General features: G+C 41.4%; 1 protein-coding gene across 5 annotated transcripts in view; it reads left to right on the top strand.

Moving 5' to 3' along the window:
- Positions 1–26,916, top strand: part of DENND5B (DENN domain containing 5B) — a 222,288-nt gene that overhangs the window by 178,527 nt on the left and 16,845 nt on the right. For all 5 annotated transcript variants that reach the window (XM_066258056.1, XM_066258053.1, XM_066258052.1 and 2 more), the window contains 4 exons: positions 10,598–10,679; positions 21,450–21,578; positions 22,387–22,508; positions 26,262–26,407. In XM_066258056.1, the coding sequence (XP_066114153.1) occupies positions 10,598–10,679; positions 21,450–21,578; positions 22,387–22,508; positions 26,262–26,407 (479 nt within the window). The remainder of the gene's footprint in view (positions 1–10,597; positions 10,680–21,449; positions 21,579–22,386; positions 22,509–26,261; positions 26,408–26,916) is intronic.

Below are 26,916 nucleotides of genomic sequence, written 5' to 3'. Positions count from 1 at the left end.
CTCCTGTTTCTTCCCACACCCACCCCAGAGAGGTGAGGTACATGTGAGGTGAACTGGCGTGTCTACATCGCCCCAGTATGAGAGAGTGTGGTTGTGGGTGTGAGTGTGCCCTGAGTGAGACCCTGAGCTAGAATAAGCAGATTGGAAAACCGTTTATTTGTTTCTATTACTCTTTCTGAAATGGCCACGTTTATTCAGGATTTAATATTAGAGGAGTTTTGGATCTTTATTTAGGAGTTTGGTGATATTTTTTGTGACCAGAAATATACTTTGGGGTACTTAATTCTTTATAGCCTATGGTAAAATGGGTTTTGTCATACATTATTTTGCTTTAAGTTGCATTTTTCTAAGAACTTATCAATATAATAAAGTGAGGATTTACTGTATACTCTCACTAGTAATAGGGTGAAGTATATACTGATGTTTTTCTGAGAAAAAAAAAATTAGCCTGACCAGGCAGTGGCACAGTGGATAGAGCATTGGACTGAGATGTGGAGGACCCAGATTCAAAACCCCAAGGTCCCAGCTTGAGCACAGGCTCACCAGCTTGAGCGCAGGGTTGCTGGCTTGAGCATGGGATCATAGACATGACCCCATGGTCACTGGTTTGAGCCCAAAGGTTGCTGGCTTGAAACCCAAGGGGTTGCTGGCTTGAGCAAGAGGTCACTTATTCGGCTGCAGCCCCCCCCCCCCCCAGTCAAGGCACATATGAGAAAGCAATCAATGAACAACTAAGGAGCTACAAGGAAGAATTGATGCTTCTCATGCTTCTCATCTCTCTCCCTTCCTGTCTGTCTCTCTCTCTGTCACCAAAAAAAAAAAAAAGAATTATAACCATAACTGACCTTTCAGGAGAAAAAATATGCCTCTATGTCTCCAAAATCTTTAGGAGCCAGAGTTCTTCAGTTTATAACAGGACATCACATATTAGAAGTGTCATACTTCTTTAGCTAATCAGAGTTACCTAGGGTTCTAGGACGTTCCGCCTGCTGGTATTTTTTACAGCAAGAAGCTTGTTTTTTTTTTTATGTAAAATAGCCATCTGTTTCACACAAAGTACAAGTAACAGTGGAAAGCCTAGTAAAGATAAAATGTTTTACACTGAATTTGGAAAAATTTTCTAAAATTATGGATTTTTTTAGACATTCAGAAATGTAAAAAGATTTTTTTTTAACTCATAAACGAACTAACAGCTTAAGAAATAAAAATTTGCAAATGTGATTGAAGCTCTCTATTTCCATTCTCCTCACTGCTGCTAGAGCACAATACTACCCTAAATGTGGTGCTTATTGTTGGAAACAGGTTTTTAAATGTATCCAATGAAACAAAAAAGAATTTAATGCTACACTGCTCACAAAATTTAGGGGATCAGGGAACGTGCAGATACTCCAGTACTTTCAGCCTTTTGTATAGTGCATTTTCACCAATGAAATAAAAGTTGGTTTTGCATCTCATTTGCGTAATCGAACAACTTTCTTTGACTTGTTTGCTTTTCTGATGTTCTTGTTTAAATAAAAAAATAAAATGCTTCTTTTTTTTGTCATTTCATACTCATTTTGAAATATCCCCTAATTTTTGTGAGCAGTCTACATTGCTCTGGAGCCCCTCTAAACAGGATGTTATGTTTCTAATGCCCCAAAATGTAACTGTGTATATAAAGACTAAGATCAAGATTAAAAGCATTCTCCAGTGTCTGTCTCCTTTGCCCCTTTTTCTGTTGAAAAAAATAAAAATGCATTAGCATATGCTTTGAAGTGGTCTCTGACCCTTAACCTGTGTTCACAGAAAATACAGCTTTTCAGCCCATAAGACCATAACCAAAATAACTTACCCTAATTAGAAAAAATAAATTTCTAGGACAACAATACCATATTTAGAATGAAATGTTGGAAAGCCAAGCTCAATTAAGGCAGAAGATAGAAGCCTTTGCCTCTTGTGCCAAGGAAGGCATGTGAGAACGTCCAGCTGTTAGAGTAAGCAGCTGCCGGCACTACCAACAGCTTCCTGGCTTTGCCTGGTCTGATGTTGAGTGGTTGAGCTGGTGACCAGAGACCCAGCTGTTCTCAGTGGCCTTTAGTCAGTCAGCAGTGGGGCCAGCAAAACTCTGAAGTCAAGGCTAAGAAGCACCAAATGTGTCAAAGCCCCAAGTAGTCACTGTGTTGCTCTGTCAAGTGTTGAAGGGTTAATGAAACAAAAATGAATGTATTCTCAATATTTTATTGACCCTTAATGTGATAAATATAAGTCATGAAGCTTTTGATACCAAGTTATTGTTTATTGGGAGTGATGGATTTTATAAATATTGCTCTAACACTTTTGATGATTCAGCCCAGGAAGTTAGGATTTAAAAATATGACAGAGAAATATATATAAAAACGTGAGTTTAAAAATAAAGTATTTCAGTACTGAGAAACAGTGTGTTCTAACTATATAGAAATAAGTAGTCCATTGACTTGTATGCTTTTAAATCTGGATGGCTTGTTTTGTTTGATTTTGTTTTTCAAGAAATGCTTTTTGTTTGCCAACTGTTAAGCTTCCTAATTGATGGCAGTAAACAGACTGCATGTTCACATTAAGGCAAGTCCTCAGAGACTCACAGTGGGTTGGAACACTGCTTTTACTAATGTTGAGCCAGGATGAGGCTAGCTGTTAGAGCATTACTGTTCCTTCAGGAGTCAGAGACATTGTAAGGGTTGCAGGAGAATGGAAAAGACCTGTCTTAGCCCTGCAGGCTGTCTTAATTTTTTTTCAGTAGTCTTTATATACTAGAGCAGCCTTTGCTTCACAACAATAATGAGCAGATGATACAGAGATTTCCCATATGCCCCCCCTCTGCCCCCCAATGAAGAGCCTCCCCCATTATCAGCATCTCCCACCAAGGTGGTACATTTCTTATAACTAATGAACCTATATTGACATACCATCACCCAAAGTCCATAGTTTACATTAGGTTTCTCCCTTGGGGTTGAACTATGAATTTAGACAAATGTATTGTGACAGTAGACACCATTATAGCATCATTCAGAGTAGTTCCACTGCCCTAAAAATCCTCTGCTCTACCTATTCATTTCTTCTCTCCCTTAACCCCTGGCAACCACTGACCTTTCTACCGTCTCCATCCTTTGCCTTATCCAGGTCATAGAGTATGTAGCCTTTTCAGAGTGGCTTCTTGCACTTAGTAATAAACATTTAAGTTTCCTCCATGTCTTTCAGACAGTCTTAATTTTTACCTAGTCAGGTTTTAACAAAGTCCCTGCACATAAGAGTTTAAAGTCCTGTTATAGAGAAAGGATCTCAGAATGCAGTAGATCCTAAGAAAGGGGACTTTTCTTGATATATCACCCCAAAGTTCCTATTTTTAAAAATGTTGGCCTGCTTACACTAGATGTTGTTCATAAACCTTACATCTTCAGACAAGTTTCCACTAAACTTTAAATGGATTTTTAAATGAATTGGCAAGGGCCAGGGTCGGATGCAGAAAAGGGTGAAAATGCTGCTTTTAAGTGGTTATTCTGGGTCTAGCCCAAGAATTTTGAGTCACTCTTCAATCATCTGATATTCATCAGAAGTTTTCTATTAATTATTTACCTCCCTATAGACTTTAGATGGTTCTGTAAAAATAGTACACAGTCTCTGCCCTCTGCAAACTTGCTGCCTGTGCAGCAGCATTGATTCAGGCACATGCACCAAGGGAGTTCCTGGGGCTGAGGATTAAACCACGGGTTTTATTGAAGGAGTAAGTAGCATGTTGCAATTAAGTATATTGAAGTAAGAAATAGTAATAGAGGTGCACATTTAAATAGTTTATAAATTTCTCTTCTGGAGTCAACTCCATGGAAACTTGAGATTTTAGATCTCTAGATTAAATGTATGGCTTTATTTCTTTTTTCTCTTTGATTTTACTTATTGATTTTTATTATTATTATTATCTCCCCCCCCCCCAAAGTGAGAAACGAGGGGCAGCAGACAGACTCCCGCATGTGCAAGACCAGGATCCACCTGGCATGCCCACCAGGGGGCGATGCTCAGCCCATCTGGGGTGTTCCGCTGCAACCGGAGCCATTCTAGTGCCTGAGGCGGAGGTCATGAAACCATCCTCAGCGCCCAGGCCAACTTTGCTCCAGTGGAGCCTTGGCTGTGGAAGGGGAAGAGAGAGACAGAGAGAAGGGAGAGGGGGAAGGGTAGAGAAGCAGATGGGCGCTTCTCCTGTGCCCTGACCGGGAATCGAACCCAGGACTTCCACATGCCAGGCCGACACTCTAAAGCTGAGCCAACCAGCCAAGGCCTTAATTTTACTTACTGATTTTAAAGAGAGAGGAAGGGGAGAGAGAGAGGCAGAAAAGTCAGTCTGTTTCTGTAGGTGCCCTGACCTTGGATTGAACTGGCAACCTCTGCACATCAAGATGATGTTCTATCCAACTAAACTATCTGGTCAGAGCATGGCTTCACTTCTTAACTCCTATCTGCCCTCTGCTCACAAGCTTCTAAGGTATTCCTTTAAAGTTACTAATCACTGTATTAGTTTCCTTGGGCTTCTGTAATAAAGTACCACAAACTGGGACCTCAAACAACAGAAGTGTTTTGGCTCTCAGTTCTGGAGGCTAGAAGTCCAAAATCAAGGTGTCAGCAGGGGTGGTTTCCTTCTGAAGGTTATAAAGGAGAATCTGTCCCATGCCTGATAGTCTCAAGAACTGCATGGCCAATATATGGTATTCTCTGAGTCTTCACATCACCTTTCCTCCACATGTCTATCTCTGTGTCCATATTTCTCCTCTTTATAAGGACATGAGCCACATTGGATTAGGGCCCAGCCTAATGACCTCATAACTACTATTGCCTACTGCAAGGGTCCCCATACTTTTTACATAGGGGGCCAGTTCTCTGTCCCTCAGACCGTTGGAGGGCTGGAGTATAAAAAAAACTATGAACAAATCCCTATGTACACTGCACATATCTTGTTTTTAAGTAAAAAAAACAAAACGGGAACAAATACAATATTTAAAATAAAGAACAAGTAAATTTAAATCAACAAACTGACCAGTATTTCAATGGGAACTATGCTCCTCTCACTGACCACCAATGAAACAGGTGCCCCTTCCAGAAGTGCGGTGGGGGCCGGATAAATGGCCTCAGGGGGCCGCATGTGGCCCGCAAGCCGTAGTTTGGGGACCCCTGGCCTATTGCAATGTCATCATCTATCTGTCCCATTAGCAGATTATTCACAGATCTCTGTCTCCAGCCCTAGTTCCTCAACATCCATTTTTGATGGCCCACTGGGATCCCAGACCCAACATGTCCTAAGTCAGACTCATTATTCCAGCCCCTGTCCCTCCTGTCATTGTCAGGCTCTCTCCATCTTGTTTAATGGTGTTGGCATCCTTCTGTCAGTCAAGCTCAGAAGCTAGAAAGTCATCTGTAATGTAACAGAAGCCCCCTGGGCATGACTCTGCCCCTTTAATGAATGTATACGATCAGGCAGGTTTCTTTAAGCCTCAGTTTCTTCATCTGAAAAATTAAAATAATAAAACTTAAAGGAAAGTTATACTTAGATATGATAATATATATTCACATATTTTATACACATACTTAATATGTTTTTGGCCTTTGAGTCTTGCTTACCCTTTATGTCTGGTCCTTATTAAGTCCTGTTTTCTGCTAATACAGCTGCTCCTCTTTGTTCTCACTGGTTGCCACTGTCTTAGTTCATCCATGCACTGGCCTTTGGAATAACCTCTCATTCATCTCTCATTTCTTTTACACCGTCACAGTGTTGCTGTAGTTAATAACTAAAAAGTACTCAGGAGCATATAATTTCTTTTCAAAATCCCTACCCCCCCCCCCATAGGATTTCTGTAAATTTCTAACTTGTCTTTTTTTTTTTTTTTTTTTTAAGGAAGCAAAAGAGACAGGCAGACAGGGGCAGACAGGCAGGAAGGGAGAGAGATGAGAAGCATCAAATCCTGGTTGTAGCACCTTAGTTGTTCATTGATTGCTTTCTCATAGGCGCCTTGACTGGAGGGTCTCCAGCTGAGCCAGTGACTTCTTGCTCAAGCCAGCGACCATGGGGTCATGCCTATGATCCCATGCTCAAGCCAGTGACCTCGGGGTTTTGAACCTGGGTCCTTAGCATCCCAGGCCGACACTCTATCCACTGCACCATACCTGGTCAGGCTCTAACTTGTCTTTTAAGGTTCTGCCATCTGGCCCTAAATTGTCTCATCTTCCTCAATGACCATTTGTTGAGTGTGTATATTGTATGGGGGCTCTGCCAGGCCCTTGAAGTATTCTAAGAATAGGCTATCACTGAGCCTCAAGAGGCGTTTCATGGCCCTGGCCGGTTGGCTCAGTGGTAGAGCGTCGGCCTGGCGTGCAGGGGTCCCGGGTTCGATTCCCGGCCAGGGCACACAGGAGAGGCACCCATCTGCTTCTCCATCCCTCCCCCTCTCCTTCCTCTCTGTCTCTTTCTTCCCCTCCCGCAGCCGAGGCTCCATTGGAGCAAAAGATGGCCCAGGCGCTGGGGATGGCTCCTTGGCCTCTGCCCCAGGTGCTGGAGTGGCTCTGGTCGCGACAGAGCGACGCCCAGATGGGCAGAGCATCGCCCCCTGGTGGGCAGAGCGTCGCCCCTGATGGGCGTGCCGGGTGGATCCCGGTCAGGCGCATGCGGGAGTCTGTCTGACTGCCTCCCCGTTTCCAGTTTCGGAAAAATACAAAAAAAAAAAAAAAGAGGCATTTCATAGGAGTAACAGGAATGTCAAATAGTGGTAAGTTTATGATAGATGTTCAGTTTTAAAGGTCCTGTTTGAGAAAAGTAATATCCAGGAACCTAGGGCAGAGAGAATATCCAGGAATGATTTCACACAGCACTGTTTTAAAGTGCTTTACATCTATTTGAATAAGGTAGATGCTGTTACTCTTTCCAATTTGCAGATGAGGAAACAGACCATAGAGCAGGGGTCCCCAAACTACGGCCCGCGGGCCACATACGGCCCCCTGAGGCCATTTATCCGGCCCCCGCCGCACTTCTGGAAGGGTACCTCTTTCATTGGTGGTCAGTGAGAGGAGCATAGTTCCCATTGAAATACTGGTCAGTTTGTTGATTTAAATTTACTTGTTTTTTATTTTAAATATTGTATTTGTTCCCGTTTTGTTTTTTTTACTTTAAAATAAGATCTGTGCAGTGTGCATAGGGATTTGTTCATAGTTTTTTTTATAGTCTGGCCCTCCAATGGTCTGAGGGACAGTGAACTGGCCCCCTGTGTAAAAAGTTTGGGGACCCCTGCCATAGAGTTTAGGTCATTCACTCAAAGTCAGTGAGTTCAGTTCTCCATAGGGTCTGAAAAACCATGTTCTTTTTTTTATAGATTTTTTTTTTAGATTTTATTTATTCATTTTAGAGAGAGGAGACAGAGAGAGAGAGAGAGAGAGAGAGAAGGGAGGGAGGAGCAGAAAGCATCAACTCCCATATGTGCCTTGACCAGGAAAGCCCGGGGTTTTGAACCGGCGACCTCAGTGTTCCAGGTCAATGCTTTTACCCACTGCACCACCGCAAGTCAGGCAAAAGCCATGTTCTTAACCATTAAGCTGTGCTACTCTTGATCTAAAATGAAAAGGGGCTGTAAGCAAGGAGGAAGGTACGGAATGCTGAAGGACACACTGAAGACTTGAACAGATTGCACCGGTGATCTGAAAGAGGGCATCGCATGTGTAAGGAGCACAGGTCAGAAAAGGGTGGCCAAACCATAGGGTCCCAAAGTATGATTCCCAGAACATGCTCAGGCCTGTAGATGCTTCTCTAAGTGTCCCAACTCCACTGTCACTAAGTCTGTCACTTGTTCTCTGCCCCCAGGGGCATGATTTCTCCTTGGTGTCATGTCTCCCTCTGGCCACCTTGCTGATTGTGGTTTCAGCTCCTTCCTCCTGCCTTATGATCTTTTCTTTTTTTTTCTATTTTCAACCTGCCTCTTCCCACTCGTGTGGCCCTCTTTCATGCTGCGATCATCTGGAGTGTATTTTGCTTTGTTTGCAAGAAGAGAGATGTGCTTTGATTAATAACACACTTAACGTGCTTGATGGCCTCAGACAGGAAGACTAACACAGCACAGCCTTTGGAACAATTTCCTCAGTGTCTTTTACCTCCTGGGTATCGGATGAACCAATGTTTTCAACACCCTACTGAAAACTCCCTCCCCAAAGGGCCATTAGGTTGGTCTGGCCACATTTTCTTTGCCATGGCAGTCGCATCAGGACTCATTTGTACCTGCCAAGTGTGAGCCCAGCCTCTTCCACCAAGTGCCAAAACTCATGGATCCTGGAACCACAACACATCCCTGTCTGTCTTACTTCAGTGCAAGCTTCAGATAGATTTGGGTTCCGACATTATGTCCTAGCCCCCCAAAATAAGATGGATCTGAAAACAGAAAATACAGTTTAATATACAGCAAAACCAACATCCTAAATTCTCATATTTACGATATACAATTGTCCCTTGAACAACATAGGGGTTAGGGGCACTAATCTCCCCTGTAGTCAAAAATCCACATATAACTTGACTCCCCCAAAACTTAAATACTAATAAACAGCCTAGTGTTGACCAGAAGCTTTACTAGTAACAAAAGGATTCAGTTAACATATATTTTGTGGGTTATATGTATTATATATCATATTCTTACAATAAAGTAAGCTAGAGAAAAGAATGTTATTAAGAAAATAATAAAGAAGAGAAAATAAGCTTTGGCCAGGTAGCTCAGTTGGATAGAGTGTCATTTGGATACATCAAGATTGCAGGTTTGATTCCCTGTCAGGGCACATGTAAAATCAGCAATGAATAAATACATGGAACAACAAAATTGATGTTAATATCTCTCTATATATAAAAATAAACAAATAAAAATTTTTTGTAAAGAAAATAAATTTACGCTCTGGCCGGTTGGCTCAGTGGTAGTGTGTCGGCCTGGCGTGCAGGAGTCCTGGGTTCAATTCCTAGCCAGGGCAAACAGGAGAAGTGCCCATCTGCTTCTTCACCCCTCCTCCTCTCCTTCCTCTCTGTCTCTCTCTTCCCCTCCCAAGGCTCCATTGGAGCAAAGTTGGCCCAGGTGCTGAGGATGGCTCTATAGCCTCTGCCTCAGGCACTATAATGGCTCTGGTTGCAACAGAGCAATGCCCCAGATGGGCTGAGCATCGCCCTCTGGTGGGCATGCCTGTGGATCCTGGTCGGGCGCATGCAGGAGTCTGTCTGACTGCCTCCCCATTTCCAACTTAAGAAAAATACAAAAAAAAAAAAGAAAAATAAATTTACGATACTGTCCTGTATTTATGATACATTAAGTTTAGTTTGTCATCTGTTTACAACACAACTCATCTGTCAGTACCTCCACCAATATTGTATTATATGATATAAAGCACTGTCGATGCTATACATATTACTAACACTAGACATCAAAAGTGAAAAGAATAATGTGAAAACTAAGTTCACATTTATTTGCAGATATAACAATTCATGCATTGATAACAAAGAAGCAATAATATGACTGCTTTATGGTGCCCTAGTGTCATCAATACTATTGTTTCATAGTAACAAGAAAATTTCCAAAAATTTTTCCAATATATTTTTTGAAAAATCCGTATATAAGTGAACCTGTTCAGTTCAAACCCATGTGGTTTATTGTATTTGCTAAGTGTGGTGTTGCAATTTTGTTTTCAATAACAAATGGTAAAATGGAAATAAAGGAAGAGTATGAAACTCCGCATCGTCTCGCTGAAAGTGAGACTGAGCACTTCAGCTACAATACATTAGCAAATAATCAGTTGCCTTAGCTATTGGTATATAAGAGAAAAAATTTTCCTTTTGTAAATGTTAGCTGTTCAGATTTCATACGAGACTCATGGACAGTACACTTCTAAATGTTCGTTTAGATTTTGCATGTTACACATACTATAACTTGGATTCTGAACTTTAAAATAGAAACTTACCAGACTAGAGGGCCCAAATAGATTTTCCTTTTTAAGCACTCTCAGAGTATATAGTAAATCCTCACTTACTATTGTTGCTAGGTTCTGTGTCTTGAAGTGAAGCGACATATAATGAAACCAGTTTTACCACAGTCGAGTTGATGTAAACAAGAGTTAGGTTCCTTGGGCATCTCCTCAGTGTTATAAAGAAACAGCACTATTTGAAGTCTTGCTATATAGGGAAATTGTGTGATTGCAATTCATAAGCCCAGAAATAATTTGCATGCTCACAGCTTAGTTTACAGACATTGCTTTCATGTAATTATCTAGTTTAATTAGAATGAATAACTTCAGAAAATGACTGGCCTTTATGGCCAAAATTTGTATACATTGTGTGATTTGCTAAGTGGGCTTTTATGATTTATTTTAAATTTACAGACGCAGCTCCAGATTAACTAGAAAGAAAATAGACAGTTTACTGTATTAATAAAGTAGCAACATTTGGGAAAAAGAATTAGAGCTTTTCTTTGGTCGTCAAAATGTGTTCTTATCAAAGTAATTTTAAAATATTTATTTATAGAATGTGAACCATACAGATTTTTTTTTTACCATTATTTTTCTAATATTTTGCTGCTATTTTTCTACATAGTTGCCCTGGGACCAGAAAGAAGAAAATCTGACTCGGGAGTTATGTTGCCAACACTCAGGGTCTCCCTTATCCAAGACATGAGGTATTTGTTACATGTGCTGGCATATGGTGAAAACTTTGAAATATGATGGCTTTCACTGAAATTGCTCAAATGATTTTGGCTCTGTGTATTTTTTTCTTCTGTATTCTCAAAAAATTTTTTTCTTTTAACCTTGTTTATTTTACTTTCATACTATTATATTGCTCCTGGCTTTAAATCCAAAGGAAATACAGCTGAAAGGGGTTTTAAAGCATTCCTCACTTATTTTACTATTTCTTTTGTTCAGTTTTTCAAAACCTCTTTAAATACCTGCTACCCACAGATACAATTCAAATAAAAAAAATCCTCAAACAATTACAGGTTACTTAGCAGAAAAACTGCTGTCAAGTAGACTTAATTTGATGCAAAGGCAATCTGAGAGTTATCACTTGCAATTACTGGTCTTAGAAATTATTCAAAGGCATCAGTATATCTAAAAAGATTTATTGAATGTGGAAGGCAGAGGCTCTTTTGTTGTCAACATTTTAGGTAAAATACTTACACTGATAAAATATGCAGGCTTAAAGTGGATATTATAACACTCATAAGACCTGTAACTTTTATGTGTATTGCTTTATTAATATTAAATATAGAGGTTTATTTGATTTGCCAGATATTAGCAAATGAAAAGCGTAACTTTTATGAGTGGCAGCATATGTAATGGTAACACATCCTGGCTTTACCACTTACTTGCTGTGTGACCTCAGGCAATTTTTGTAACTTCTCTGTGCCTCCTCAATTTGTAGAGATAAAAAAAAAAGTAGTCTATTTTATAGGATTGTAATGAGAACTAAATGAATTAGTCTATTACTGTAAAAAATTTCAAGAAGTACTTGGCTTATAGTAAGAGTTCAGTAAATGTTGGTTTTGTTATCTGAATCAGTTTATATATTTACATCTTAAATGTCATGATTCCTTGGTTGAAATGTAGTTGTCTGTAGTGGCTCCTTCCTTTTGCTGGCCAGCATAGGAGGAATAGTTGTAACTACAAGGGAAAAATAATCTCCAGCTTTTTAAAAAGAAACGTAAAAAACAATCTGGTTATATAAGATGTTAACATCAGATAGAGGGATTTCGGTATTCATCTCTTTATACTACTTTTGCCACATTTTTGTAAGTAAATTATTTCAAAGTAAAACTTTTTTTTTTTTAACCAGACTTGATGCAAAATAAATGTATAGGGGCCGTTATTATAAATATGCAAGAGTCGATAGCTTATCATTATCTAGGGATAGTTAGGTACAATTCTAGGTAAACTGCTGCTAACTTACTCCATTGAATATTAGATCAATGAGCTGTGACTTCTCTTGGCTTATGTCACGGTCCTGATATTTCTGTGCTTGCCCTACTAAAATATATAGGGTAATATGGTGATCTTAGGATAAATTCCAGATCACTTGCCCTGGCTGATAGTAGTGTGGAGGGGGGCACATCAACCTAAATATAATTTAGTGTAATCTTAGATAATATATATTGGTTCAGGACACTCAACTAAAAAAATTGATGTCCTGCCCTGGCCCATGGCACAGTGGATAGAATGTTATCCTGGAGCACCGAGGTTGCTGGTGTGAACCCCGGTCAGGACACATGTGTTAAGCGATCAGTGGCACAGCTAAGTGAAATGATGAGCTGATGCTTCATCTCTCTCTCTCTCTCTCCCTCCCTCCCTCCCTCCCTCCCTCCCTCCTTCTTTCTCCTCCTTCGCCTTTCACCCTTCCCCTCTCTCTTCCTCTCTTTCTCTCAAAAAAGAAAAAAAAATTATATCCTATGACTTCTCACTATTGGTTCTTTTGGCTTTTAATTTTCACACTTCATCTTATTAAAAAACCTAAGTATCCTAAAGTGAAGTTTGGGCCAAGTGATAAATATTTTTAATGAAAATTTGATTGTTGGTTACTTTCTTTTTTTTTTTTTTTTTTTTTTTTTTTAATTTTTTTTTTTCATTTTTTCATTTTTCTGAAGCTGGAAACGGGGAGAGACAGTCAGACAGACTCCCGCATGCGCCCGACCGGGATCCACCCGGCACGCCCACCAGGGGCGATGCTCTGCCCACCAGGGGGCGATGCTCTGCCCATCCTGGGCGTCGCCATATTGCGACCAGAGCCACTCTAGCGCCTGAGGCAGAGGCCACAGAGCCATCCCCAGCGCCCGGGCCATCTCTGCTCCAATGGAGCCTTGGCTGCGGGAGGGGAAGAGAGAGACAGAGAGGAAAGCGCGGCGGAGGGGTGGAGAAGCAAATGGGCGCTTCTCCTGTGTGCCCTGGCCGGGAATCGAACCCGGGTCCTCCGCACGCTAGGCCGACGCTCTACCGCTGAGCCAACCGGCCAGGGCCGTTGGTTACTTTCAAAAGGTGTTTGTAAGGAAGAAAGGAGTTGCCCAGGAAAGACAAGCTGATATATCAGGGTTTCTCCCTAACATTTTATTATAGAAAAATTTAAATACAGCAACATTAAAAGATTTTACAGTAAACACATCCATATACCCATCACTTAGATTCTACCATTTATGTTTTTCTATAGCTTTTTAAAAAGTTGTGGTAAAAAAATACATACACACACATACACATATTTCATAAAATCTACCATTTTTACATGTATAGTCAGCGGCATTGAGTATATTTGCATTGTTGTGCAACCATCGCCACTGCCCATCCCCAGAACTTTTTTGTCATCCCAAACTGAAACTCTGTACCTGTTTAAACAGGAGCTCCCCATTCCTTCTCCCCTCCTTCAAGCCTCTGGTAACCGCTACTCTATTTTCAATCTCTATGAATTCAACTATTCTAGGTGCCTCGTGTAGATAGAATCATGTTTTTTGCATCTGGTTTATTTCACTTAGCATAATGTTATTGAAGCTCATCCATATTATAGCATATATCAGAATTTCCTTCCTTTTAAAGGCTAACACTCCATGTATGTACATACCACATTTTGTTATCTAGTTCTCCACAATGGACATTTGAGTTGTTTCCACCTTTGGCTATTGTGACTAGTGCTGCTGTGAATGTGAGTGTTCAAGCCCCTGCTTTCAGTTCTTTTTGTCTATACCCAGAAGTGGAATTGCTGGGTCATACAGTAATTCTGTGTTAACGTCTTTGAGGAACCATCCTACTGTTTTCTACACTGGCTGCACCATTTTACAATCCCACAAATAAAGCGCAAGTATTAAGTTTCTCCACATCCTCACCATCACTTGTTATTTCCTAGTTGTTGTTGTGTGTTTTTTCTGAAGTGAGAAGTTGGGAGGCAGAGAGACTCCAACATTCACCGACCAGGATCCACCCAGCATGCCCACTAGGGGGCGATGCTCTGCCCATCTGGGGCATTGCTCTGTTGCAACTGAAGCCATTCTAGCACCTGAGGCGGAGGCCTTGGAGCCATTCTCAGTGCCCGGGCCAGCTTTGCTCTGTGGAGCCTTGGCTGTGGGAGGGAAAGAGAGAGAGAGAAAGAAGAGAGGGAAGGGTGGAGAAGCAGATGGGTGTTTCTCCTGTGTGTCCTGGCTAGGAATCACACCTGGGACTTTCACATGCCAGGCTGATGCTCTACTGCTGAGCCAATAGGCCAGAGCCATTATTTTCTGTTTTTGATGACAGCCATCCTCATGGGTATGACTTCCCTGTTTCTTATGGCATACAAAGTCAGAGGTCTTTCTAGACCTAGGAAGCTGGAGTCTTCAGCTTTATAAGCTCAGAAACCAAATCATGTGTAAACCAAAATGTAAGCAGGCTCTAAATACTGACCCTTACTAACCCAAGAGACTTACTTTAGATATCTAAGAAAGGTGGGAAAATAGGAGCTGGATTTGAGTTATCTTCTTATCTAGTTGTCTATGGCCACCCAGGTAAGGGCGTCACAGGAAGCCAGTGAAATCAACTTATAATTTCCTTAACCAGGTGACTTGATATTCTTTCACTGATATGGGTAGGCTCTGCCTAGAAGCCAGATTAAGATCAGAAGGCTTCTTGTGCTCAGAAGCGGACATGTGGAAGTCAGATCATCCAACTCCGTTCTAGTGATCCTAATGCTCACAGGACCGAGGCCGTCTCAGCAGAGCCCTGAAGAAACACTGCCCGTGATTGGCTCTGTCCTTTCTCTGCTTCGTTCTGCCTTTTTATTAAGATGACTTTTTATATATTGTTGTTGTTCTTCCTGAGACATTGACTTTAGAATTCAGCTCTCAGTAGACAGGCTTGTTACCCGATTTCCAAATTCTTGACAAGTACTTCATTGTAGTTCCTAGTTGCTACCTAGATAGTTGGTATAGTAGATGCTTTTCCTTAAAGAAAAACACCCAAGTAATATTCTAAACTCTGATTTCTTTAAATCTGGACAATTAAAGAAAGACTTATTTTCTTAAGATTAGATGGTCTGTCTCTGCGTCCAAGCTCTGCTGGGCACACGTTTCTGTGGTTACCACATATCTTCCCAAGTGTATCTCTTATCTTGAGGCAAATACAGTGTGTCCATAAAGTCATCGTGCACTTTTGACAGGTCACAGGAAAGCAACAAAAGACGATAGAAATGTGAAATCTGCACCAAATAAAAGGAAAACCCTCCCAGTTTCTGTAGGATGATGTGGCAGTATGTGCACATGCGCAGATGATGACGTAACACCGTGTATACAGCGGAGCAGCCCACGGCCATGCCAGTCGAGATGTGGATGGTACAGAGGAAAGTTCAGTGTGTTCTCTGGTTCGCTAAATTCGAATCCATGACCAAAGTGCAACGTGAATATCGGCACATTTATAACAAAGCGCCACCACATAGGAATAACATTACTCGATGGGATAAGCAGTTTAAAGGAAACCGGCAGTTTGATGGAGAAACCTAATTCTGGTAGGCCATCAGTCAGTGATGAGTCTGTAGAGGCTATACGGGATAGCTACCTAAGGAGCCCTAAAAAAATCTGTGCATGAGCCCACATCGAACTGCACTGAATAGGTATGAAACTGGGAGGGTTTTCCTTTTATTTGGTGCAGATATCACATTTTTGTCGTCTTTTGTTGCTTTCCTGTGACGACTCAAAAGTGCACCATGACTTTATGGACACACTGTACATTGGAAGTGTAGGAACTTCGAATTCTCACAGTTGTCGAGAGTCTTGGCACCAAACCACTGAGCAGCTGTATCGAGTCCAGGACAGACAGGTCTGAAGGCTACTTCCCAAAACCTCCATAGTCACCAAGTATTACCAAACTAAGTTCTAAACTTTTTTTTTTCCCAAAGAGAAAAGCTGGTAACAGGAAAGAACTATACAGACGATCTTCATGTAGGAAAGGAATATTATGGCATTACCATCAATACCAGTTTCTTTCCAAAGTAGCTATGCACAGATCATCCATCTGTCGAGACTTCTATTCTTAATGGCAAAATATAATTAATGATGCAGAGTGTACTAGAACAGTGTATGATCTTGGAGATTGTGAGTACTGTAATCCAAGTCTATATATTCTGAATATGTAAACAAATGAACAGGATGTGAGTGAATTCTAGAAATATTCTGTTTACACATAAAGATGGGAATAAACTACTTGATGGTAAATGGACAGATCACTTTATCTTTCTATAAATAACGTGTACATGTGTGCTTGAGTGTCTGGTTTTTTTCTACACTAAAACTGAGTAGTCATGATTGATTTTTATTACCCCTGGGAAGGAATATATTGAGGAATATTTATGACTCTATAGGATATGAGCTTAAACTAAAATTGGCTAATTCTTTTATTTCTCTAATAAATATAACTGGTAATATGGTTTTATTGGTAATATGGCAAAGTAAGCACCAGGTTTGGACTCAGGAAATGTAGATTCAAATTTATTTAGGTGCTTCCAATCTTAGAAAAAATTCAATTTGGGGAAACAGAAGCCCATTCAAACTGGCTTCAGCAAAATGGGGGATTCATTGGAGGTATATGAGGGTATTTTGTATTTTCCAGAATCCAAGAACAAGAATTGGGGCCAGAATGGAAACAGTCTTGTCACAGGTCACTCTCTCTGTCTCACTTCTTCCCTCCCCCCTTCCCTTCCTTTTCTGCCCTATTGTGTTCATGCTCACCCAAGCCCTGGCTTCAACTTCCTTTCTTATTTTAAGCATTTAATAAAAACTAACTTGATTTTCTAATGGACTAATTCATAGTTTCTGAGAGAAAAATCTGACTGGCTCAATTTAGGTCTGGCACATGCCTCTTACGCAGTTCGTTGTAGCTGAGGGTAGGAGCATGGGGCCCTGGGCCGTGGTGGTGCCTGATTCGTGGCCCTGCGTCTGTGGAAAGGGAGCTTCTCCAAGAATGTGAGTGCCAGGAAAAAGTGATTGGTGGGAACTGGGTAGCACCTCTAGAATAATACTTACATCTCTGTGACCTTGGCTGAGTCACCTAGTCTAAAGGAGTCAAGGTACATAAAAACCTTTCTAAATAAGAAAGCTTTGTATCTGGGTTAAAAAAATAAATCAAGTAGGTAACTTATTTAAACCCCACCATATATGCTTTTCTGTGAATGAGTAGGCTCTATTTTGGAAGTAATACTTGTATAATATTATGCTGAATGCCATTATATTTACCTATAATAAATTATTTCAACTAAAAACAGATTAAAACAGTATAACTACACAGGAAAATACTTAATAGATTTCGATTGAAGCTTAATAACACAACACATAAAAATTGTTGTAAAGCATAAAATTAGATATTTATATACAAAGCAACAGAGTTTTTTGAGGTCCTGAAAAACTAGGCCTTATAGGGCACAGAAAAGGATGCAAAGCTCCTTGTCCTTAGGGAACTTGGCAAGCTGAGAAAAATATATGCCAAGAAAAATGATAAAAGTAGGCAGTGCATGATAAATGTACATTAGACTACAGAATTTCGTAAATTGGAGAGGTTATTGAAGGCTGTCATGGTCAAGGAAAGCCTTCCAGAAGGAGTTGGTGTTCAAACAGGAATAGAATCAAAGAGAGAAGCGAGAGAAGAGTAAGTACTTCCAAGTAATGGAATGCAGTTTTAAAAGTCTGCTTCATGAAACAGGATTTCTCATTAGGAAGATGTGTTGAGGCTGAGGACTAGTAAGCAGTTCAGACTGAACCCTGTGAGCTTTAAAAGGTTCAGGGACAGCCTGACCAGGCGGTGGTGCAGTGGATAGAGCATTAGGCTGGGATGCAGAGGACCCAGGTTCGAAATCCCGAGGTCACTGGCTTGAGTGTGGGCTCACCAGCTTGAGAGCAGGGTGACATAGGATCATAGACGTCACCCCATGGTCACTGGTTTGAACCCAAAGGTCGCTGGCTTGAGCCCAAGGTCGCTGGCTTGAGCAAGGGGTCACTTGGTCTGCTCTAGTCCTCCCCCCCCCCATCAAGGCACATATGAGAACGCAATCAATGAACAACTAAGGAGCCGCCACAAAGAATTGATGCTTCTCATCTCTCTCCCTTCCTGTCTCTCTGTCCCTATCTGTTCCTCTCTCTGTTTCTCACCCCAAAAAAAAGGAAAAGAAAAAAGGTTTAGGAACAGGAATTTTATTAAGGAGACAATATTTTAGGCAGAGTAATTTCCCTGGTGCCAGTGAACAAGATGGGCTTGAGGAGAGAGGTCTGGTGGCTTCATCTCCCAAATCTCTTGCCTCCCACCAAAAAACCTAGCACAAATTTTTTTTATGATGGGAATGCTAATTGCCTCCTAAATAAACTAGGTTTCATTTTGTACTCCAAATCTTCCCATTTTCCTTAAACACAATTTTTCAAATTATAATTATTTTCTACTTTGTCATTCTTCACCTACTATTCTTCAGATACTTGTTTAAAGCCAGCATAAAAATAATTTCAGTAGCCCTGGCTGGGTAGCTCAGTTGGTTAGAGCAGTGGTTAGCAAAATCATTAGTCAACAGAGCCAAATATTAACAGTACAACGATTGAAATTTCTTTTAAGAGCCAATTTTTTAAACTTAAACTATATAGGTAGGTACATTCCTTATTGAGGTGTAGTGCCTACACGTGGTATTTTGTGGAAGAGCCACACTCAAGGGGCCAAAGAGCTGCATGTGGTTCACGAGCCGCAGTTTGCTGACCACTGGGTTAGAGCATTGTCCCAATACACCAAGGTTGCAGGTTCAATCCCTAGTCAGGGCACATGCAGAAATCAACCAATGAATGCATGAATAAGTAGCACAACAAATCAGTGTTTCTCTCTCTCTCTCTCTCTCTCTCCCTCTCTCTCTCTCCCTCCCTCCCCCCCCCCTTTTCCTTTCTCTCTAAAAATATCATTAAATGAAAAATTTAGCCTGACCAGGTGGTGGTACAGTGGATAGATTGTCAGACTGGGTTGTAGAAGACCCAGGTTTGAAACCTTCGAGGTCACTGGCTTGAGCACATTGTTGCTGACTTGAATGTGGAATCACAGACATGACCCCGTGGTTGCTGACTTGGGCCCAAAGGTCACTGGCTTGAAGCCCAAGGTCGCTGGCTTGAGTAAGGGGTCACTTGCTCTGCTTTAGCCCCCTAGTCAAGGCACATATGAGAAAGCAATCAATGAACAACTAAGGTGCCGCAATGAAGAATTGATGCTTCTCATCTCTCTCCCTTCCTGCCTGTCTGTTCCTATCTATCTTTTTCTCTGTCTCTCTCTCTCAAAAAAAAAAGAAAGAAAGAGAGAGAGAGAGAGAGAGAGAGAAAGAAAGAATGAATGAATTCAGTAGATGTTACTGTTTAGGAGTAGGAAGGACACATAGAGGAGATATCAACCCTTGTATAGATTCATTTTTAGTGAATTTACTTTGAATCAACTTGGTATCCCTTCACTGTGTGAGCTTGGGCCCGGCACTGCACTCACAGGGTATCGTGTAAATACTGTTGAACTTTAAGTGGTAAATGCCTGAGTATTTCCCCCTTGTTGGTTTTTAAGTCGGCTGTCATCATTTGAGGAATGTCAGGAAGGTTGAGGAACAGCCAGTGCTGTTTCATGGTCACACTTGAGTTGTCAGGTGCCTCTCCAGTGCCACCACCAGCAGTAAGAACCAGGCTCTGTCCTGGCTGGGTGGCTCAGATGGTTGGAGCCTCATCCTGGAGCACCAGGGTTGTGGGTTTGGTCCATGGTCAGGGTTTGTATGGGAATCAGCCAATGAATGATTTTTGTGCAGTGGATTGATATTTCTCTCTTTCTCCTCCTCTCCTCTTTCTCTAAAATTCAATAAACAAACAAAAAAAAAAGAACCATGGTCTAAGGAGGCCTGCTTGTCACCAGTGCTCTGTGTTCATAACCATATGTAATGGTATTAGCCCTTTAAAACTAAAATAAGTCTGTCATAAATCTCATTCTGACTCATTTTTATGCCACCTCTTTAGTGTGTCATTGTGATGTGATGTAATGCTTTACATCTTGTTTATCAGGAGTGTTTGATTATAAATCAGTGCTGAGGATGGAGGCCTCCGTCCTTAGATCCAGGGACTGGAGGGAGAGTGGGAGGGAAGGGGAAAGAGAGAGGAAGGAAAAAATAGAGAAAGAATATGTATTTTGCATAATAAGGCTATTCCTCATTCTGAATGCTTAGAATCATCAGACAAAAGGTTTCTTTGCAGTACTTATTACAGCTAGCATGAGTCATTTAGACAAAAAAATATCGAAGGAATGGCGGGTCGTAATCACAAAGACTTCGTGACTCTCTGTAGTGGTTTTATAGTTACCCCCCCCCCCCCCGTGAGCTTGCCCGTCCTGGCCAGTCCTTGCCCCCGTCCCCGGGAGGATTATCATTTAGGAAGGTAAACTCAGTCCCTCAGGGCCTAACACTGACTTCTACTCAGAATATTAATTTTCACATATATGTAACATTCAATTGGGCTTTGACCGCATAGTTGTTTTGTTTTTTTTTTAATATTCTTTTCCAAGTGAGAGAAGGGGAGACAGAGAGACAAACTCCTGCATGTAACCTTAACCGGGATCCACCCGGCAACCTCTTGACTAGAGCCGATGCTCTGCCCATCTGGTGCCATGCTCTCCATCGAGCTATGTTTAGCACCTGAGGCAGAGGCTAAACGGAACCATGCTCATTGTCCGGAGCCAGTTCGCTCAAACCAATCGAGCCATGGCTGCTGGACTGGAAGAGAGAGAGAAGGAAAGAGAAGGGAGGAGAGGGAGGGATAGAGAAGCAGATGATCACTTCTCCTGTGTGCCCTGACTGGGAATCAAACATGGGACTTCCACATGCTGGGCGGAAGCTCTACTAAGTCAACCAGCCAGGGATACATAGTTATTTTTTGTAGCCACACAATTTTCAAAGTCTTCCAAATTCTTAAAATTTTGAATTTATCAGTGCAATACAGCTTGACTTCAAAATGCCATAGAAAGTAAGATTTTATATTTTCCATGTGTTGTCTAGGGCTGCTTGCAAATAATTCAGTGGATTAAACTTGTGACAGATACTTAGTTAAACCAAAGAACAGTTATTTTTAATAAAATCTTGAATATTCAGTCTTTTTATTTACCTGGTAGTCAGGAACAACCAAGTGCCAGTTTACAGATCTGGTGAGGCGGAAACAAGAACATGATAAAACCTGAAAGAAGAAGTGGGTGTTAAGGGCACAGCCTGTGTGCTGTGTTGTAATTGTGATGGGCTACATTCATTCATGGTTCAGATGGAGCCTTTGAAGGTTTAGTCACATAAATTGTGTGTTACCTGCTGCTTCCCTTATGTACAAAAGAACTTTCCTGTGCAGTGTTGTACAGGAGGTCTTTTCCAGTTCAAGGTTACTCTTTGGATTTATATATTTTCTGTTGCTACTGATCTTTAGGCATATTCAAAACATGAGTGAGATTAAGACTGACGTCGGACGAGCTCGGGCATGGATAAGACTGTCTCTGGAAAAGAAACTCTTGTCCCAGCATCTCAAGCAGTTGCTCTCTAACCAGCCACTCACCAGGTAAGAGATGGCCTCTCAAGGCATTTCTGCTTCTGTGGCCTGTGTGCTTACAAAAGCTGAATAAGGTGACAAACTATAGTTTTCTTTTTTGTAGCCAACAGGAAGGCTCGAGATAGGCAGTGCACAGTACTCAGACTCTTTCTTCCTCTCTTTCTACACAATCCTCAGTCTGTGCTAATCACTTCATGGTCACAAGATTGCCCAGCTTGTAAAATGAATGAGTCAAAAAGTTTGGTTTAAAATAAGTATTACCAACAAATTTCTTTCCTGAAATTTTCAGTCCTACTATCTGTCAGAATAGCTAGCTGTTCACTGTCCCCCACACTTGTCAGCTCAGGTCATCACTTTCTGATCTTTATTAGTTTTTTTGTTTGTTTGTTTTTTAATTTTTTTTTATTCATTTTAGAGAGGAGAGGGAGAGGCAGAGGGAGAAAGAGAGAGGAGAGACAGAGAGAGAGAAGGGGGGAGGAGCTGGAAGCATCAACTCCCATATGTGCCTTGACCAGGCAAGCCCAGGGTTTCGAACCGGCGACCTCAGCATTTCCAGGTCGACGCTTTATCCACTGCGCCACCACAGGTCAGGCTCTTTATTAGTTTTGATAGACAAAATGGACTCATTATTTTTTTCCCCCTTTAATTGCTGACGAGGTTAAAAATGTTAACTGTCCATATATTCATTTTTTTTAATTGTCCTTTCCAGATTAGAGTTTCTACCCAGTGTGTCTAAACAGAGGCATTTACTTTTAATGGAAGACATAATGGAAAATATACTATATTGTTGTTTTGTGCTTGTCTTACTCTTTCCCAGAAAGCTGTATAAGCGGTATGCTTTCCTACGTTGCGAAGAAGAAAGAGAACAGTTTCTTTACCATCTTCTCTCCCTCAACGCTGTGGACTACTTCTGCTTCACCAGTGTGTTCACCACTATCAGTAAGTCTGCAGAGCTAACTGTTAAGTGAGTAGCTGCTTAGGTGACTAATGGAATAAGAGTTTATATTTTTAAAAGTGCAACATGCTGGATACCCTGGCGAGATGGCTCAATTGGTTAGATCATCATCCTGAAGCTCAGAGGGTGCCAGTTCGATCCCCGGTCAGGGCACGCACAGGAACTGATCAGTGTTCCTGTCTCTCTCCCCTACTATCTCTAAAAAATCAATAAAATAAAATTTTTTAAAAAGTGAGACGTAAACAGTGCGGTGTGATAGACACCGATGCCCCCCATCCCCATCTCCCTTTAGGAATAAAGGTTATGCCCCAGCCGCTGAAAGAGAGCTCTCAGCCCTGTGGGGTATACCTCACCAGAGAAAGGTGCTGTACCCCCACTGTGGCCCCCTGCCAGGGCCGGCCAGCCTCCGGGACTGCTCAAAGGGCTGTTCTGGAACTCAGCTTTGGGTCAGCCATCACGGCCCAACTTGTCCCTCAACCAGGCCTGCTTTCTGCCTCACCTGTTGGTCCCAGAACAACATTCCGCAGGCTAATTTCTGACCCAGAGTCTGCTCCCAGGACACCCAGTTTGCAATTGGAAACGGGATGGACGTGAAAACGAATGTTTTACTAAACAAATGTTCCTGTATCTTATCCAAAACACATAAATTCAAATAATCAGAATATGATAAAAATAAACTAACTGAACATTAAACCCTGATGACTCAGAAAGACTTGAGGATCTCAGTGGATATTGTAGGTCTGTAAAAGAAGGAAATGCTGAGTGGAGATGGGTTTGGACAAGCTGAATTAAAGCATTTATTCTCTTGGCTATTACTAATTTTTTTTTCTTCTTCTTCTTTTCCAAGTGAAAGTAGGGGAGATAAAGAGACAGACTCTCTCACATGCACCCCAACCGGGATCTACCTGGCGACTCCATCTGGGGCTGATGCTCTGCCCATCTGAGGCCATGCTCACAACCAAGCTATATTTTTAGTGCCTGAGGCTGAGACTGAGGCTGAGGCTGAGGCTCCATCCTCAGCGTGGAGGCCGATGCACTTGAACCAATTGAGCCATGGCTGTGGGAGGGGAAGAGAGAGAGAAAAGGTGAAGAGGGTGGGGTAACAGATGGGCGTTCCTCCTGTGTGCCCTGACCAGGATAGCCACACTCCGGGCTGATGCTCTACCACTGAGCCAGCTGGCCAGAGCCTGCCATTACTAATTCTTATTAGCAGTGTGGACTCTTCTCTAGTTTAGAGAATTTTTACTGGTATTGGTTTGGAGCTGTATTCATCTGCAAGTTTCAGAAACTTGCAAACAGCAGTTTAAGCAAACAAATAGTTTTATTTTTATTACAGAATGAGAAATCTTGAGGTAGGCAGTCCACAGTGTCATCAGAGACACAGGCTGTTTGCTCCTCTCCTCCTAGGCAATTCTCAGCATGTGCTTGTCACCTCATAGTCACAAGATGCTCTTCTGAGTCCACCTTCCAGCAGGAAGAAGGGAGGAATGCCAAAGCAAAAGGGTCAGAATCTGTGCTAGAAAAACATAATTTTCCAAGAAATTTTAATTAACGTCACTAGTATTTCACTGGCCAGAATTGTGTAGATTTTTTGTTTATTTCTAGTCTCTGGTAGAGGCAGACAAGGAAAACCGGAGTTGGAATGGTTATTGGACCAACCTGTAATATTTTTCAAGCTACTATAAGTTTATTAGGTTATTGCAGGTATGAGAAGCTCAAATGTTACATAAAGTTTGAAAGTGAAGAAATAGGACTCTGGTCTGACCTGTGGTGGCTCAGTGGATAAAGTGTCGACCGGGAACGCTGAGATCGCCAGTTCGAAACCCTGGGCTTGCCTGGTCAAGGCACATATGGGATCCCATTGATGCTTCCTGCTCCTCCCTCTGTCTCTCTCCTCCCCCCCCCCATCTTTAAAATGAATAAATGAAATCTTTTAGAAAATTAAAAGAGAAATGGGACTCCTAAAACCCTCCGTATATCTGCAGGATTTTCTTTAGCCAAGAAACTCTTTCAATATGAGAAATTGAGATACTTCATCAAAGAAATATTCTGAGTTTAAATAATATTACTTTTTATACTCAGTGAAGTCACTGTTGTGTGTCTGTAGGCCCTTTGCAGGCGCAGAACTGCTGACCCCCAGAGGCCTTTTCTGTGGCTTTTCTAATACTGAAAATGAAAGAAATTAGAGAAGCCTGTGGCACCTAAAATAGTCTCGCACTAACCCTTCTGCTTTCAGTTTCGAAAACTATAAATATTTGATTCTTGTGATTAGTAAACCATGAAAGCATAGCCTTTCTTCTGACATTTTTCTTTCCTTCAGCCAAAATAAAAAGACAAAGGGAGGTTATTCACTCAACATAAAGAAAGTGGTCTGTGTACAATTCGAGAAGTGAACCATTTATCCCATTCGTCTTCCCTATGCACCCTAGAGTGCATTGAACCAGGAGCCTGTGTTGTGAGGTGGGATCAGGGTGCCTGTTCAGTCAGGGCCCTTCATCTTACTGTACTTCTTTCAAGGACTGGGCTTCTGATGTACCCTCTTGTAACCGAGTGAGCAGAAATCTCAAGAATACCAACAAAACATAATTGATTCTGCCTTGCTTTTTGAAAAGGAAAACACATGGCTCTGAAGTATAAAAATGTACTACTGTGTTTGAACCATCCCCATTCTTTAAAAGAAAATGGAGGGAGTGTCTAACTTGATTGTGTCCACATTAGACCAAAAGACCGTGGTGGGACAGCGACATCTAGTGGTGAGCCTTTTGAAGAATCTTCAGAGGAAAAGTTTGACAGCTCTTTCCACATCTTGATTCTTTTCTTGGGGCCCCCATGAGTCACCTTAGTAGTTTTCCAAGTGGTGGTTTACAGATCTTATGTTGTGTCCAGAATGGAGGTGCCATTGTTTATTATTCTTGGCTTTGCGTATTGAGCTGTAAAACTGGGATGGGAAAGTTCAGAAGTGCGGTGTTTCCGAGCATTGCCCAGGACAGTCTGCAACAGGAGATACTATCCAGTAAGTCATCCACCCCCTTTGTCATATGAAACCATCCAGGAACCATACTCATGTGTACTCAATTTTGAAACAAAATTAATAAAAACGTTAAAGCAATGAAAATACTATGCAGGGATCCTTCAGTTATGACACAGTTCCATTTCTACAACAGCAACATAAGCAAATATTGATGTAAGTCGAAACACAACCTAGCCTAAGTCACTTACCTATCCTAACACAGTTATAGTCTAGAACAGAAAAATACAACTAAGCCACAGAGAAAAAGAAAGACATAAATATATTGTATTGTACACTGTACTATAGTAACAGAAAAAATGACAAAAAGAAATGAGTGTAAAAAAATTTTTTTTAAGTTTTTTATGGGAGTGAGCATTGTACACTCGAAACATCGTGTGTCGAGACTGTTGTAACCCAGGGACCCTCTGTATAGCACCGTTAGTGTTCATGTCTTCAGATATTCTGGGGCTAATGCCTAAGATTATTTATAAATGCACCATGATGATACGCATGCCATGCACACATGGTGATGAGTATGCTGGGAAAACCACAAGTATCAGATCTTACGGCTTATGAACTGTACCTCCTTTTTCTAGACTGAGTATGTCTTGATAGATCATAAGAAGTGCATCATCTGTGAAAGCCACCAGAGTTCTTAGTCACATTCATTTTGTTATCAGGAGAATTTCATTGTAATTATTAATTAATTTTAGCATTTTTCTTTCAGTGATTCCATATAGGTCAGTGATCATCCCCATCAAAAAGCTGAGCAATGCGATCATCACATCGAACCCCTGGATCTGTGTGTCGGGAGAGCTGGGAGACACAGGAGTAATGCAGATTCCAAAAAACCTCCTCGAGATGACTTTTGAGGTCGGTTCAGCTAATACCTTTTCTGAGCACAAAGTGTTGCCTGACCTGTGGTGGTGCAGTGGATGAGGCATTGACCTGGGACTGAGGTGCCCAGTTCAAAACCCTGGGCTTGCCTGGTTAAGGCACATATGGGAGTTGGTTCTTCCTGCTCCTTCCCACCTTCTCTCTCTCTCTCTCTCTCTCTCTCTCTCTCTCTCTCTCGCTTGCTCTCGCTCTCTCTCACTCTCCCCTCTCTAAAAAAAATAAATAAATAAATAAATGTTTTTAAAAAAGTGTCATGTAGTTCTGCCCATCAGTTTTTCATTTTTCATTAAGTCAGACAATACAAAGGAACTCTCAAGCATGCAGGGTCATTTTTGTTATCATATACCTAAAGTTGTAAATGTGTTCATTTTTGTATTTTTGTTATTATTTTAATTAATAAGCTCTGTTTGTCTCTTTGTATGGTGCGCCTTGGGCCTTTAGCAAGCCCTGTCCCAGGATTCCTGTGCCTGAGCACTAAACGCTTT

Source organism: Saccopteryx bilineata, chromosome 2, assembly GCF_036850765.1.
Source record: "Saccopteryx bilineata isolate mSacBil1 chromosome 2, mSacBil1_pri_phased_curated, whole genome shotgun sequence".
NCBI classification, from domain to species: Eukaryota; Metazoa; Chordata; class Mammalia; order Chiroptera; family Emballonuridae; genus Saccopteryx; species Saccopteryx bilineata.
Note: the sequence above shows the minus strand (reverse complement) of the source record. Positions and strands in the feature narration are given on the sequence as shown.